The sequence below is a fragment of the Dermacentor andersoni genome, chromosome 3 (genome assembly GCF_023375885.2).
Source record: "Dermacentor andersoni chromosome 3, qqDerAnde1_hic_scaffold, whole genome shotgun sequence".
In the NCBI taxonomy this organism is placed as follows: Eukaryota; Metazoa; Arthropoda; class Arachnida; order Ixodida; family Ixodidae; genus Dermacentor; species Dermacentor andersoni.
Window position 1 is genome coordinate 78,786,688 of NC_092816.1, and position 14,747 is coordinate 78,801,434.

The following is a 14,747-nucleotide window of genomic DNA, read 5'->3' on the forward strand; positions in this document are numbered from 1 at the left end:
GCGTCGCAAAAAGTACACCAGTTGTAGTCACTGACTCGCCGAAAGAGCTGCTTGTCCATGCTGTCAAATGTCAAACTATAAAGGGATGCGCATTTCAGCCTCCTCAGCCTTTCTGGAAATGCGGCACCTGACGAAACGCGATAGGATCAATTTCGGTTTGTAATATTACGTAGATTGAGTACTTATGAGGTGTCCTCATCAAAAAACGGACTTAGGCACAGCAGTCAAGCAGACCGCTAAATGTGCCGAGATATTTCACGACCTCGCACGCTGTCTCGTAGCGCAAGTTATATAACGGATTCGGCGTGTCTACGTCGCAGGTGCGAGTGGCTTGAAGTCCGGGCCAAGTTCGACTCGGGAATGAGACGCGTCCTCGCCTCGCAAGGTCCACCGTTACCGGGCAGTGGCCGTTTTACGCGCAGGCACAGCAGCGACAACGGTGGGACACGGCCGGTGACAACGGCGTAATCGCGTCGCTCCCGAGTGCCGAGTTTTCACGGTGCCATTAAAATGGCGAGGAAACCGCGGCGCCGGCATCCGCGGCGCTACAGCATTATGCGTCGCACGGAACGTGTTCGTGTACTGGCAGTGCCGAGATATCTACAGGCGACTCTTGCCTTTGGTGAGATAGCGAGATGTTTTGTTCGTACCACTTTCGCATTTCAGTTGCGTTAGGATCGCGACAAGCTTGCGCTCTTTCTTTGAACGCCCGAGTATTAATAGGCATGTCCTTACCAACCTTGTTTCCCGGGCTTTCTGACCTCTACGCAATGTTGAAGCGGATGCCGCGTGTGTCGGAGTAACGATAATTCGAACGAATCGGTGCGTGTATGTTGTGAAGTTATAGTGCACGTGACGTATACGCCCATAGTACATGCGCGTATACGAAGTTGACTGTTTCCAATCACTTTACCAGCCCTCGCGTGACGCTGTATATCCATCCCACGCAGCGAGGCTTACGTGCGTCGGGGGATGGTACGAAACGCAGGAATGCGCAGGGATGAAAGCACACGAGAGTACATGAATATGTTAGCAAAAGTAAGTCACAAGTGACCCCCAAGTGACCACTCCCTGGCCGAGAGCGCAGCGAACACCTTGCACTTCCAGCATGCTGCCCTTTATTCGCTGAGGACTGTACCTTCGTGTGGAGGCAGCGCTGCTGCTTGCGCAGCGCGACTGAAGGTTCGTCGATGTTTTTCATTGACGAGCGCTAGCCCCGATCACTCGGAAGTGAAAATAGCGAGCGAAACCAGCTTTATCGATGCTTGCGCAGCAACGTGTTACTCAAAGCTTTCTTGCGGGCAGCGTTTGTCCTGCATCTTGTCTCGTTTGAGAGGATGTCATCGCTCGCTTGTCGAACAAGGCATGGATGATATACCAGAGGGGAAAGATAAGATTAAAATGCTGCATTGCTCTAGTAGATAACTTGTGTCCCAATTTAATATGAGCTGTTTCTTCTTTAACATTAAAAAAATAATTACACATTTCTCGTCGCAGTGGATGAAACGATGTCAGTAGAAAATCATGCGTCACATGGGGCGCCCTGTCACGCTATATTTATTCATTTATTTATCAGATGCTTTCATCACAAATTTGCCTGACTGCTAACGGTGATTTATCATTTGTTTCGAGTGCCGATTTTGGCAGGAAGAGTGACACGCTTCACAAAACTACGGGTTACATATTTTGTTCTGTGATTATCGCAGAAACTAATAAAACCTAGGCGGAGCGTTCGTTGGGGCGAAGCCTAAGACAAGTAACGGTGATTGAGTATGAATGAGTGTTACTGCCGACCTATGTCTAAGAGACGAGCGAGAAAATGTGGAGCCTGATTACTCTCTTTTAGGTGAGCTGCTACAGAGCCTCTAACGCGCATATAAATGACCCTTATTCTTATCGTTGCGGAAGTGGAAGAACTGCGTGCCCCGAGCTGCGTGCTGCGGCACGTACGCATATAATGAATCGGCTTATAGAGGGTGACCATTTTTAAGTTTTAGGGAATTTTTAAAAAATCGCCCGTGGCAGATAGCGTAGTTCTTGTCCTTGAGCGAGATTATTCGAAGAGGCGGACATTGCTAGCACGAGAAATAGAAACACATGTTCAACTGATTAGCGAAAATTCACTTATTCTCAATAAATTATTTTGTGGCGCATAGTGCAATTTACGAATTGTAGCCGGTGATCCTGCAAGACGTATCCACTTGGGATGAATTTCCAGCATGACGCTGCAGTTTCGTGATATTATTTCTCGAAATGTGGGACGAAATACTTGGGCGTTCCAGTTACTTTTGTGCTTCAGTGCAGAAAAGAGTGTTTTGTTGAAAAAGTAAGTGGAACAACAGTGCATTTTTAGGGGAAGTTTAATAGCGCATATCTCCTAACTGGCGTAATTCTGGAAATCCATTCCAACGGTATATGCCTTGCAAGCTCACCGGCTACAATTGGTAAATTGCAATACGTAAAGTAAATATGTAAAGTAATTAATCCAAAAGATAATAAGTGAATTTTTGTCGATCAGCCGAATATGCGTTTTGATTTTAAGTCCATGTCCACCTTACAGAATAATCCAGCTCCAAGACTAGACGTGTGTTATCCGCAACCGGCTATTTTTAAAAGGTCCATAAAACCTAAACCTGATCAACCGATATAGCCATCTATGCTACTCCTAAAATTTGCCGGTGACCGTCTTTTCTGTCTACGGCCTTACGTAAAGAAACAATAAATGTTGCCTAATATTTTCACTAAAACAAATATAGACATTAAAGCGTATAATTCTTTTAAGAAAGCGATGCTATCTTGGTTTTCTTCACGTATTTTTGGGGCAAGTTTTGGAGAGGAGTTCCTCTCCGAATAAACTGGGTCGATTCCGGTGACAGTGTGGGAGTTAATCTGCCCGATCTAGCAGGAGGTGTATAGAAAAGTTGGCATATGGTGTGCAAAAAAATTGTACGAGAAGTGGTGAGGAGATTGGGAAGGAGCGACCTTGGCGTAGGAGATCGGGGGCAGGGGGCGCATCGCAAAGGTGGGTGCTCAAGCAAGAACTCTGCAGAACTTAAGCGGAATTCAAAGAAACGAATGTTAGTCTTTGGCAACATCAATGGTTTATGGTAAAGATTTTTCTAATTTATTTTTGCACTTTAGATATATTATGGCGGCCTAGGCTACTACAGTGAACGTGAGGGCACTAACACAAGAATAATAGAGCGATAAAGAGTTAAGGGCCAGAAAACAGAGGAGAAAGCGCTCTTCGTCAGCCCCGCATCTTGCATATTTCTTTTTGTTTTTGCATCGAGGAAGTTTGGAAGTCTCTGAACCCATCGCTCACAGCGGTTTCTTCTTCATCCTGGCCTGAGGATGCCCTCGCCTACTATTGAAATAAAAGGTAAAGAATAATTGTGTTGCGCCCTTCATTGCTTTTCATCATGGAGCACGAGACACTCGTAAACCACGAGGATGATGAAAAGAAAAAAGGGCCTATTCGAAGAAAAAAAAAGGAACATAACTGTCTCACTGAGTGGCGGATATCACAAGCGCAGTGTCTAGCGACACGGTGAATGACGTCAAGCGATATAAAAAGTTGTTCAATGCCTGTCAGATGCCGCCGTTGAGTCTTGCTCAGGATTGCTATTTTGGGCCCTTCCGAATTCGCCCCCTTTGTAAATGTGTCCAAAACCCACCATGCTGGCGTTTTGAGGCATTCAGAGAGGATAAGGTGGATATTTTCATAACACGCCGCAATTAGACACTGTCGCAAATAACGTCCCGCGTCTTTCAGATTATTACTTTTTCTTGGCCCGTCATTGCACTGCCTGCTCGTTAACCTGCGCTACAAACCAGTTCACATCTGGCAACAAATGACCGAAACTGCGTCACCCAACGACGAATATAACGTTTATACACGCCTGTTACTAGCGCGCTTATTTGCCTAATGAAGGAACTGGTTCTCACCGTGACACTTCTCTCTCCTCTACAGCACTATTCCTGAGCCTGTTGCCTACAACCAGTAGCACAGATGCGTCCGCTGAAGCAGTGAACGAAGTGCCTCAACTTTGTTACGCCAATGGCACAACAGCTGCGCCTGAAGCACCTCAGGTCTCCAATGCGCCGTGCAACATTTCGTACATTCAAGTTTCAGAAAACGTGAGGCTGCCAACAAGCTTCTTCAGTTTTTTTTTTTGCATCGATTGCTACTAATGACATCACTTGTACGTCGTGATCTTTGCACAACAAACTTCAGATAATCCCCACAACCAATTGCCACTCGTAGGCGGTTTGTCTGCAAATTTAACGAAGTGTAACTTTTTTTTGTCTTCAAGAAGCGAAACATTGCTTATAGGTTTGTTCGTGTCACATCGCTCATCAGAAAATGAATGACTCATCGCCTGTCCATGCTACCACAAATGTTACAGAAATTCTGTTTTCTCCATATTGCCATTCGGTGGCTTTCAGCTGACTTCCTGTTCAGATCACAAGCAAGGCATTAAAACAAACAACCTGTGCTTGAAAGAACTTGCTAATTTGACTGAAAGAATGCATGTTTATGACACGCGCGAAATCACTTTTTGGTTTACGCCACGGAACCATACTAACTATGACCAACAAATGATCGCATATACATTGCCTACTCTTTTAAACAACCAGCATTGTTTCCTGTAATGCTGTTAGGTTTTGATTTTGTGCTGGAAAGTTTCTCCTACTTCTGATAAATTTTGATCTCGTGCATAAAAGTAAAGTATTTCCGTTTTAATGTTAATTTCAACACTTTTAGTTTTATTTTTCAAACGTCTAGTTCTTAGCATTGTAAGCTTGTCGCATACGAACACTTCCTGTTGCCCCTGTGAAAATGCAACTATCGGGTACAGACCCCGTCAAGCTTTTGGCTTTTAGTCTGTGCCCCCCGCATTTTTGTACGTGCTGTAATGTACCGTAACGCCGAAATGAAATGAAACGCAACAAATTATTGCGAATGATTTGTGGACGAGCCCCGTCAGCCATTTTGCCGCCCATTTGCCACCGCGACCTTGCATCTTCTTGTCTCTTGTTGTCCTTGAAAAAAAAGGTGTCCGTGGCCAGCAAGTGCAGGTGCAGAGAAGGCAACGCAAGTGAGTCGGAAGACGACGAGGATTACGATTACTACGATGACGACAGTTTGTACGACATCGTCCGGTTCTCAGAACCCGATGAAGAGACGACCGAGCCAACAGAAACCGACACGAAAGTGACTACGCCAGACGTCACCACCAGCCGTGGCCTTGATCATGAAACTGCCACGCCAAAAAGCCGCATCAGAAAAAGAAGTGTCATGCTCGGAGATGGAACACGTTGCGTGGTAAGACGCGAGATTTGCATTGCGGCGAACAGCATCTGAGCTCTTGTTTTGTGAAGATCTTTTCCATCCAATTTCGATGTTTTTCTTTATACCTGAAAGATAGAGCTAGCTGGTTCTGCGTTAAGTGCATTATAATATTTTCCAGCGAAAGAAGAAACACGAGGGAGGGCAGCAAATGGACAGAAAGACGCTGTAATCCAGGACAGAAAAGCAGCATCTTTCTGTCCACTTCCTTCCTTCCTTAGTGTTATTTCGCTGGAAATTCGTGTACGATGCACTTAACAATGTTTCCTTATTAGTATCGCCGAGTGGCCGTCCCTACGAATACGCCACATTGTACAACGATAATGCTTGCGATAGGCATTTTGTAGCGATGACTATAATACTTTCGTTCACTCAAGACTGGTCGGCGAGGCTAAAGTGTCGCCGACAAATCGCAGAAGTGCGCGTGACGCCAAGCACCTCAAACTTGAAATAGCGTGTAGTGAAGCGTTTACGAAGGTGTTAGAAAGTGAAATATATATTTAATTGTTCTTTCTACTGCTTATATATATATATATATATATATATATATATATGATCTGTATTATACTTCGCTACCGCGCCGTGGGAAACAAGTGCGTTTTGTTGGCGGGAATGCTGGGCCGCCACTCTTGTAGTAATTATTATACAGAGTGATAGCGATAAACAATATGACCCGTTTTCATGAGCATCCTAGAACCACTGGGCTTTTATGAGTTATTCTGCGTGCGTTTTTAACTGCATTGACCTATTTCGTTGTTTACTACCTTCTTCTCTTCTGTTTTCATTCCCTCCTCAGGCAGGCATTATGCCCCTTTCGGTGGCACTTGTCAGATTGCTTCCCTCCCTGTTTCCTTGTGTGCTCGTATGTTTCCTTAAATAATAATAATAATAATAATAATAATAATAATAATAATAATAATAATAATAATAATAATAATAATAATAATAATAATAATAATAATAATAACATTTTGGAATGTCTTGCGGTAAATTAATGGAAGTACATAAGTGGTTTTGAGATGGCAAAAGAAAACGAGTCATGCAAAACGTACAAAGCGCAAATGTACCCGGCGAAAAGGAATGGACGCGAAACATGTTGAACACATAATGAGGAGCATGCATGTACAGCTCAGTAAAACATTGCTTTAGGGGTTCTAGTTGGGGTCTTATTTTTGTCACACATTTCTGTGCGCATTACATATGGAATCGCATGCACTGGCAGCATTAACCTGTCTAATTCTTGCGATGGTAATCGTTGGGTGTGTTCAACAAAATGCCTGAACTAGGAAGGCCTATATTGATGATGCCGGCGTTGGTCTGCCCAATGAACTAACAGGCCGAGATAAACAACAGAGAAGCAGCTGTAATCACTGGAGAGTGCAGCGAAGGAAGTTGCTGGAAAGTTAACCCCATTTCTTACAAGCTGCCAAATGCACGACCAACCGGTAAGTTGAGTTTCTTTTGTTTGGACTTCAACAGATTGGATAAAAGATACACCATCACGGATGGCTGGTTCTTGCAAAAGACGTGGCTACGTTCACGACAATACAAAGAATTGAGTGGTGCACTGTCCATGGTTTCCAGTTAGTATGACTGTGTGTTCGTCGCATAAGTGTCAGTGGAAAGTCTGGGAGGAAAAACTTCATGGACGATTACAATACTCCCCAATGCGAAGTTTGACGCAGCTGCATACGGGTTTTCATTTCGCGATATATTGACTGGCGCGCACGATCTGTCTCGTGCGGCAAGTTGCAAACGAAGCTAAGTATGACGCGACTGTCTCGCTAATCGGGAGATCACGCGAGGAAGCGCGCGTGTGACGCGTGGGCGCGATTCACAGCAGCCACCGCAGACAACCTTCGCTCATGCAGCGCTTTGGAGCCTGGCCTCAAAGTTCATTAGCGCAGAAAGCAGTTCGAGCGCTTTTTCACTACCTGAAGGCAACAGACTTGAGCGCCCGACTATAGACATCCTACACCTAACATAGTGCATGTGAAAGTGCGGTACAGACTCATGTTTTCTCTCTCTTTCTCTTTCACTCCCCATTCCCCTCCCCACGTGTAGGGTAGCAAACTAGACTAAGCCTGGTTAACCTCCCTGCGTTTCCTTCTTCCCTTCTCTCTCGATGGTCCAGGAATTAGAGCGATGGTCCCCGCAAGGCCCCTCGTGCGCGCCGCTACTCTTCTTTTTCGCACGCTTTCGCCGTGCCTTCCTGCTCCGTTTTCCTCCTCGCTCACTATTCACTCTCGCCGCTTTTTTCATGTCCCTCTCTGCTCCGCGTTAGCTCTCATCTTTCGCTGTGCTCGTTCGCCCGGTTACGAGGTAGGACGCCGACGCTGACGCTCGCCGCAGGAACGGGCATATGAGAGCTGTGCTCTAACAAAGATAAGCAGACCTCTGCCACTGAACTGATGCCACAACAGGCTTGTCACAGCCGGGTAGCGTTTCCGAGGATAACATCTTTGTGATGCACACGGCATCGTCCTCGTCCGCTGCATAGATAAATAGATAGATAGATAGATAGATAGATAGATAGATAGATAGATAGATAGATAGATAGATAGATAGATAGAAATAAACGGAGAGAGAGCGAGAGAAAGCGCTTTTTGATGAAAAGCAAATATTCTGCCATGCATGTGTATATATAGGAGGGGGTTAATGAATATTACCCCCTCTTGTGCAATAATAATTCTTAGTCCATCAGGTGCAAAGATGACACACTGATGCACATATCAGCATGGGTCCTAATCTGGGGAACACTCTGAATTTCCATTTCCAGTTTGGCCTTTGCTCACTTTCGCTTCGTCGAAAAATGCTGAGCAGTTGCATTCCCTCTCATGTCTTCTGCTGCCCTTCCGTACAACTTTGGCGCTTCCATTTGTATCAAAAGGAAATTCAATTTTGAGCTATGTAACTGCTGTCACAGTAAAACGAGGCTTGCATTGGTCCGCGGCGGATGATAATGGCGCACTGTGACGCTTCATGCGCCCGCGCTCATACGGTGCGCGTCACCGCACAAAGTGAGCACTAAACAATTTTAACAGCTTTGTATAGGCGCACTTCACTTGCTGACGTAGGCGGTATGCGGCGGCGCTGTTGACAGCATCGATGGCCTAGTGGGGTTACCGACTTTTTCTCAGCCCACAGAAGTACGTCGGACCTAGAAGTTCCCTGTTTAATTTCTCATGCAGCAGAGAAGTTATGAAGTGCCCATTTCGTGAGAACGCTTTTCTGACGTCTTAAGAGAGCTCGCAAAACAAAGCGGTAGGCATTTCAATCAAGATCTATTCTTAAAATGCGGGTATAGCCGCATGTACCAAAACTTTCAATGCAAGCCCCATTGGAATACAAGCTGGTGACACTTCAAAGGCGTTTCATTTATTACAACAATGACCGATAATGCAGGCATTTTGTCAAGAGCTGCTTAACGAATGCCACACCATTTTTTTTTGTAATATGTCATCGTTAGCACAGCTGATCATTTGGAAAAATTTGGATAGGCAGCAGCACAAAATAGTAGCAACACCCTGGGAACAATGTGGCGTACAGCATGCTACATAGAGGCACCAGAAAGCTTGACAAAACTCAAACAGTCGCTTCCAATTTGCAGCAATTTATTATTTGCAGAGCATGGCACTCCACGTGTTGTTAAAACAGACTTACTGAAACTTGTTTTTAAGAAGTGCATGTCATTCAAACAGGTGTTGAGCTTGTACTTTGCCGAGAAATAGACATTTTTGTTGATGACGGACAACGCTCAAATCCACATCGATGCATTCAATATGCAAGTTAATACTACCGCGGAAAGCTGACGTCGATAGGGCGGTACTCGCCGGTGAGAAAGTTCAACACGGAAAGGAGGAATTGCACTGAACACGTTCCGTTCTTGCGTGCCGATGTTCTATGGAAACGACGCACGTCAGTATTCCGACGAGAAACAAAACCGAGCGCAGAAAGACAAACACGACGGTCAACATATATTTCGGTACAATTCCACCGAAGCTCGTCTTATTCTTGGATCATTCCGCACCTCTTTGTCGGTTTTGCGAGCAACCGAGCCCGAAGGAAAGTTTCTCGCAAGCGCTAACAAGTCGGCCGTGTTTGTTCCCCTCCTGACGCTGTATAGCTTCGTCGTGTTCGCACGATCGACCGTTGGCATTTTTGATAGAAAAGCACGTTCCTCGACGCAGACTTCCCTGGGAGGTCGCGCTCGCTCGGTTTCTTTCACTTCGCTTCTATACTCTTCAGGGATTCGACGTGTTTGCGATGCATGACCCGGGAGAAGACCGGCAATGCAATTCATCAAGCTTTTTGTTCGTAAGAACTTTTTTTTCTCATTGGGGTCAGTCCCCTTCGGTAACGATACACTCGCTGTCACTATATGCTGGTTCTTTTTTTATGGCTCTGTGATCGGTTTCGTAAAACCCGCGTATACACAAGCGCCGCGGTTCGCGTTGGTGCAAGTTATAGAAACTTCATGAGTCACAGCGTGCACTTCACGTGTTTGGATAATGGCACGGCCCACGTAGATGTAGCATGCGCGTCATTGTGCTCGTGACGAAAGGAAGCGCAGCTGGAGCTTGCGCTCTAACAGCATTGATCCACAGCTGGCGAGAAAACGCCTACGTGCGGAACTTCCTTATCACTTTCACGCATGTGAGAGGTCTGCAATACGCCGTGCACTCGATGAGTTTCGGCTACTGATGTCATTTTACGCTTGCCTCCAAACGTGTGCTGTGCGCGGAGGCGGATGGTCTTTCGCAAAGGAAAGCGACTTAATGGATTCAGTCTTAAAGCAGGTTGCAGGCAGGCGCTCGAACAGAAAGCAGCTACTCTGGTAGACATGCGGGCCCTAATTAAACGATCTACAAGTGGGGCGTCTAGATTAGATCGAGATGTACGCTTCGAAGACTACACTCCAAATACGTCAATTCATGGTTCCTGTCATAATGTATCGAACACGGAGCGGTACTCGCGGCGGCGCAACTCGGGTGGGATTGACTAACGAAATCGGAAGGCATGCTCGTTACCTGACAATGAAATCAAGGAGGCTGTGGTGTGGTTGTACAATCCATCAAGTGTTCTTTGCAGCCAAGTTTCTACAATGCGCGAGTAGCATTTGTGGCTGGAACGACACTGGTGCTCGATGTGCTCACTTCGTGTCAGTGTCGGATCAGTTCATCTATAGTATTCAAGCGTGCTTCAGGCCTGCTTCCCTCTTGCCAATTGTATGACTCTATATTAATGAATTCAAGTTACATATATATATATATATATATATATATATATATGATGTCCCAGCTAACTTGGACCAAGATTTTGAAAAAAAAACCTATGCGTTCTTCATAACTGAAATTGCTTGGATGTTCTTATCGTTTATCTAAACTTACAGTACCATATTCTGTTCGTCTTTTTTGAGTACTTAGCCAAGATAAATTATTTACCTTTTTAAATATAGCTTGAAACGTTCGGGCGTAAATAGGAAAGTTGTGGAACTCCACAAATATTGCCCAACCCAGGCACTTCCAATGAGATAGACTTAGCGTGGTCGTTTTTATTCAGAAAAAAACGAAAGACCGAGAAGTTGAAAAAAAATACCACGTGACAGCGCGCTGTGTGCGCCTGAATGCGCCACGATTACAGTGCTCTCAACCATGCTTTGCAAAAGAACATCGCTCGCTTCGCGCCTTTCGTGCTGCCCACGACAGAGCTTCGCGTTGTGCTTGGTTCCGAGATAAACGCCAGTTGTTTCGGGCGGCAGTTGAAATACAGCGCGGCTCCAGTTTCTGCGGCGATAATTTCACTCTCACGCTAGCAGAATGCATGCGCAGGAAAAATAACAACCTCATGAGTTCGGATTTGGGAGGAAGACCCCAACAAGCAAACACGCATTATAACAAGCTTGATAACGTTGTGTGAATTACGCTGGTTGTCCCAAAAAGAATTGTAAACTGAAACGACACGGAAGGTTGCTTTTTAGCTTCGTGTCCATTCCTTGTCGGCAGAGAATTGGCAATTTCATATTACTTACGTGCCTTTTCCACGTCGTACAAAAGTTTCACAAAGACAGCTCTTTTCATGGATAACGGTTGTTTGAGATTTATTCACTGTGATGTCTGTCTAAAGAATGTGTTCAAACAAGTTCCCCGCTGCCATAATGCAGTACTGGCACCTTTTCAGCACGTCCGATGAAGCTTCTTTGATGACGCAAGACGGTATCTCGCTGCAGGCTTCAGCAATCTCTGCCTTTAGTGCTTCTGGTGTAGTTGTACATTTTGCCGTGCACTCAGTTTTTCCCATGTCCCCACAAGAAGAAGTCAAGAGGTGTCAAGTACGGTGACCTTGCAGGCCATATCACTGGTCCATGCCGCCCGACCCACTGGCGTTTAAAGGCTTCGTCAAGACAGGCTCGGGCAAAGCTGCTGCTGTGAACTGGTGCACCGTTGTGCTGATACCAAGTTCGCTTCAAAAACGCAAGAGGAAGATCACAGTGAAAATATTCTACTGGGCCTTCCAAAATGTCATTCACGTACCGCTGAGCAATGAGCATGTGGTCAAAATATATGGGGCCAATTATTCTTTCGTCAAAGATAGCGCACCACACACTGAATGACCATAGGTACTGGTCTATGGTCGGCGCCACCCAATGCGGGTTCGTATGGCTCCAGTAATGCGCATTATGGATGTTGAGAATTTCTGGAGAAGGTTGCCTCATCTGCCCAGAGCACATTGTAAACAAAATCCGGTATTTCGTCACTGTTCACAAGGACCCAATTTGAGAAATCAAGCCGCCATTGAAAGCCTCTTTCTTGCTGCTTTTGATGCAGTTGAAGGTGATACGGATGCATTTCAGCCTTCCTAAGAACTCTTGACACTGAAGACTTTGAAATGCCGACCTCACCACTTCCATCACGCACGCTGGAATGAGGGTTCGCAGTCATGAAAGCCAAAATGTCTCCTTCAGCCTCTTCACTGATGGTTCCCTTTTTGTGCCGTGTCTTGAAGCTACCTGTTTCTTTCAGCGCCAAGTAACTCCTCATAATTGTGTTCGTGCTAGGTCTTCCCACGCATTGCCAATTTCGGTATACCTTGGCAGCTTTCCTCTTGTCGCCCAGTTCCGCTCCCAAGGCTAAGACCATGTTCGCCTTCTGCTCGCTTGAGTACGGCATGCTTTAGGCACTGCAAACGAATTCTTCGAAGCGGTTGCACGGCACGACAGTAATAGACAATCGAGCTTACATGTATAGCCGCTGGCACAGCTTGGAAGAAAAGCGGCGTTGTAACAAATGATGCTCTCTCTCGCACAGGTTCCAGATGTATGACGCATGTTTTGTGCGCATTTTTTCTATTCCGCATCGACTTGAACGCTGGAAAAGAAATTCCTCTTTTCGTCATATCGGAATAAACGGCTGATGACTGCGCGTTCTTCAGCGACAGGCGCGAGCGGCTGCTGACGAAGCGCTTTTTCGGAGCGCCTTCGCCAGCCGCTGCTGGTGATGTCAGAGCCGAGCAAAGGTTCAAGCCCTTTCTCGTAAGTGAAGGGAAGGCGCGGCGCTGGCGATGTTTTTACAAATCACTCATGAGAGCGCTGTAATCGCGGCGCATTCGGGCGCTCAGAGCGCGCTGTCACGTGGTATTTTTTAAACTGCGCGGGCTTTCGTTTTTCCCGAATAAAGACGGCCACGCTGTCTATCTTGTTGGATTACCTAGGTTGGGCAATATTTGCGAAGCTCCACAACATTCCTATTGACGCCTGAACGTTTCAAGCTGTATTCAAAAGGTTAATTAATTTATCTCTGCTAATTACTAAACAAAAAGACGAGCAAGGGAATGGTACTGTAAGTCTAGATAAACATGGACAACATCCACGCAATTTCTGTTCTGAAGCACGCATGGGTATTTTTCACAATCTTGGTCCTAGTTAGCTGGGACACTCTGTGTATATATATATATATATATATATATATATATATATATATCATGCAGCTTTCATGGGGTGCTCAAACTGCGTCTGATGTACTTTAGCGATGCTGAAGTGCAGATTCCAATAGATGTTGAGCCAGTCCTAGCGGATCCACACAAATGCGCTTGACGATGCGACGAACTCGACGTGTAATAAGGATGCTCGATTTCTCAGAGGAGCGGAACTATATGCTCCAAGCGCGATAAACGTTGATAACCCGATCACGGAGTGCGCCCAAAGAGAAGGCTCGGCAGGTGTCTGGGAAAACTTGCTCCGACCGCAGCGCTTGGCGATTCGGAGGACGGCTGTCTTCAAATGAAAAATCAGGAGTAGCGTGTTGAACTAGGGCTGGTCTACGTTACTAAAATTTGTAGGATACAGCGCTAAACACAGGGCAGTTAAGAGAGGAGGCATACACGGTGCCGTACGTGTTTGTCTCCTCCTGTCACCATCTGTTCTTAGAGCTGTGTCCTTCAAGTTCCGAAAAAGTCAGCACTGCTGAGCTGCACCTCGTGCACATAGCACGCAGCGCCACTTGTGGGCTTCTTGCTCGGCACTCAAGGGGGAGAGGATTTGGGGGAGCTTATCATGCTGTTATTTTTGAAATGATTAGGTTCAGGGAACATTGGCCAACGTGGGTCAGACCATCCCAGTCATCAACAATACACCCAAGCGTCTTTGTAATGTAAGACAAAGCGGAAAGAAAACAAGGGTAGCAAGGGGAAATATCGCGCACATTTAAAATAACGTAACTCAGGCATAGTGTGCTCTAGTGTATGGACAACCAGAGCGCGATTTAAAGGGAACACGAGAACGCCCAGTAGCAGAACATGTTACCGGAGCAGACACTATCTGCGCAGTCGCCAGGAAAAAAAAAAGCTGCTGTAATAACTTTTGCACACGGCGAACAATGAAGCGGATCACTAGAAATACCGCATGTAAGACAATGACAGAATGTTCAACCGAAGAAAACCGAGAAGACCAGGTTCACATGAACTTGCACCAAAACTGATTATGAACACAATCACGAACATGTCGTTTCATCGGTTTGCATCAGGGGTCCTGTAACGCAGAACTATCCCAATATTTTTTTTTTCAATCTCCTGACGTGAAATTTGCGTAATCGCCGACGCAAACATCAGGCGGTGACCCGCGGCGTTGCCTGAACAGCCGAATCAAACGCTCTCCGGTTTTATGGGAGGTCACTTTTGTTTGCTCAAGAACGAATAACACTACCTACATTGTGCAGGTTTTTCTTAACTAATTAGCTGACAAGAGGTGAGGAGCACGCTAAAGTGGAGAGGGATTCGATGGGGCCGAGCCACTGCACTGGATATCGATAACCGGATAAGGAGGGTGGTGCCGGCGTCTGTTATTTGTCCGCTTTCCCTTACTTAGCTTGCGGTGGCTGCTCGAAAATCGCGGCGGCGC

General features: G+C 45.9%; 1 protein-coding gene across 1 annotated transcript in view; it reads left to right on the forward strand.

The window, feature by feature from the left end:
- The first annotated feature begins 4,931 nt into the window (after positions 1-4,931).
- The window catches only part of LOC126543212 (uncharacterized), a 47,165-nt gene continuing 37,349 nt past the window's right edge, over positions 4,932-14,747 (forward strand). The window contains exons 1-2 of the mRNA XM_050190350.2: positions 4,932-5,329; positions 6,690-6,798. Of these exons, the coding sequence (XP_050046307.2) occupies positions 4,943-5,329; positions 6,690-6,798 (496 nt within the window). The 5' untranslated portion in view covers positions 4,932-4,942. The remainder of the gene's footprint in view (positions 5,330-6,689; positions 6,799-14,747) is intronic.